The following is a 1,655-nucleotide window of genomic DNA, read 5'->3' on the forward strand; positions in this document are numbered from 1 at the left end:
ATATATATATCGTTTATTCTTAATGCACCTTTTCCTCCTTGTTTGCACCTTCTTTGACATCTATGCCAATATGTGACCAGTGAATTTCTCCGCTGTGAGATCAATAAAGCTCATCTAATCTAAATGTTTTCTCCCAAGTTCAACAGAACCTTTGCTCAAGAATACAGTTTGCTTTAAACCAAAAAAAGACATTGATTGGAAGTATGTTTATGCAAATGCCAGAAACCATTTATGCAAAGTAATGGTTAGGCAGTACTGCGCCACCTGCAAAATGGTTTCACTTCTGCTTTAATAAAATGTTTTCCATACACAGACAACGCTGGATTTTTTTTTTGTGGCAACATTTATTTGATCAATAAGACGGAATTGTATCTTTCCATAAACAGCTCAGTTAAATATTAACAAATTTACAGTCATGAGGAATGTAAAAAAAAGAAAACAAAAACACCAAAAAACAAACAATGGTCTTGATAAAAAACCCATTCCCCAGGACCCCCTCCCCCTCCCCCAGGATAACCACCACAGTGGCACTGGAACAAGAAACAGTCCGATTCCCAGTTCCATTGTCACACTCCCTCCTGTTCAGTGCTTCACAGTTCATCCTTCGACTGTCCCTGCCAGGACAAAAAAAATAAATAAAAATGTAAGTTAAATACTGCTCAGTTTACTTTAAGGCGTATTCTGGATATAAACACATGCAAAGACGTCTCACCGTTTCATCTTCATCATCATCTACAATTTCTTCCTCTTCTTTATCTTCAGATCCTTCATCTGCTGGTTCCTCTGGCTCTTCCTCAGGTTCCTCTTCAACCTATCAATAACAATAGTTTTAATAAGTACAGTAAGGCTTTTAGAATAATGCTAATAAAAAATAAACTAGCATGAACTTGCCTGTTCGTCCAGGGGAACATTCATGCTGAGTCGGAGCATGCGCTCTATTCTGTCTCCATAGGCTTTAGTGTCAGCCAGCTGGTATCCTGAGCGCAGTGTAGCCGTTTCAAACAGAACCACTGCAAGATCTGATGCCGTCTGGTCCTCAGCATCAGCCTGCAAAAACGGTGAAAGAGAAACTGAATCAAATATGCAGTTTTATTTCCATCTACATATCTAAATGACGTGCAAAAAGGTTCAGCAATAAATTATTAAAATGATGTAGAATCTTACATTGACTCTGCTGAGCATCTGCTTAACGAGGGGATGTTTGGGATTGATTTCCAGGGTTTTCTTCTGGCTGGCATAATAACTGAAGGACATGAGAAGAAAAGTGAGCCAAAAGAACAACAACAAAAAACAAAACAAAAAAAAAAGTGCAGCAGCTGCATATGAATCAATTCAACTACAGAAAGGATCGCCTTATTAAAAGCTTAAATAGAATCATACATTGGTTTATGCAAACATTTGTACGGAAGAGCATTAGGGCCACTGAAAAAAGAAAAAGTTACCTGATTTTTAAATTTTATTTCAGTTTAGTATGGGGAAAAAAGTCAGAATTCCGACTCTAATCTCAGAATTTTGGATCTTAATGTAGATGGGCACCATGAAGGTAGAGATGTGGGAGCACTCAGCTTCACTGACAAAGATGTGAGTTGTTTGAGGTGGCCAGTGACACATTGGTGGAAAATTACGGAATTAGGCGACTTTTTACATGCCTGAGG

The 1,655-nt window shown here is 38.2% G+C and overlaps 1 protein-coding gene across 1 annotated transcript in view; it reads right to left on the reverse strand.

Annotated features, from left to right (window-relative positions):
- Positions 1–354: 354 nt before the first annotated feature.
- Positions 355–1,655, reverse strand: part of hsp90b1 (heat shock protein 90kDa beta family member 1) — a 9,520-nt gene continuing 8,219 nt past the window's right edge. The window contains exons 15-18 of the mRNA XM_015376725.1: positions 1,165–1,243; positions 892–1,047; positions 713–811; positions 355–614 (exon numbers count right to left, since the gene is read on the reverse strand). Coding sequence (XP_015232211.1) covers positions 591–614; positions 713–811; positions 892–1,047; positions 1,165–1,243 — 358 coding nt within the window. The 3' untranslated portion in view covers positions 355–590. The remainder of the gene's footprint in view (positions 615–712; positions 812–891; positions 1,048–1,164; positions 1,244–1,655) is intronic.

This window comes from Cyprinodon variegatus, unplaced genomic scaffold (assembly GCF_000732505.1).
Source record: "Cyprinodon variegatus isolate N-32 unplaced genomic scaffold, C_variegatus-1.0 Scaffold140, whole genome shotgun sequence".
NCBI classification, from domain to species: Eukaryota; Metazoa; Chordata; class Actinopteri; order Cyprinodontiformes; family Cyprinodontidae; genus Cyprinodon; species Cyprinodon variegatus.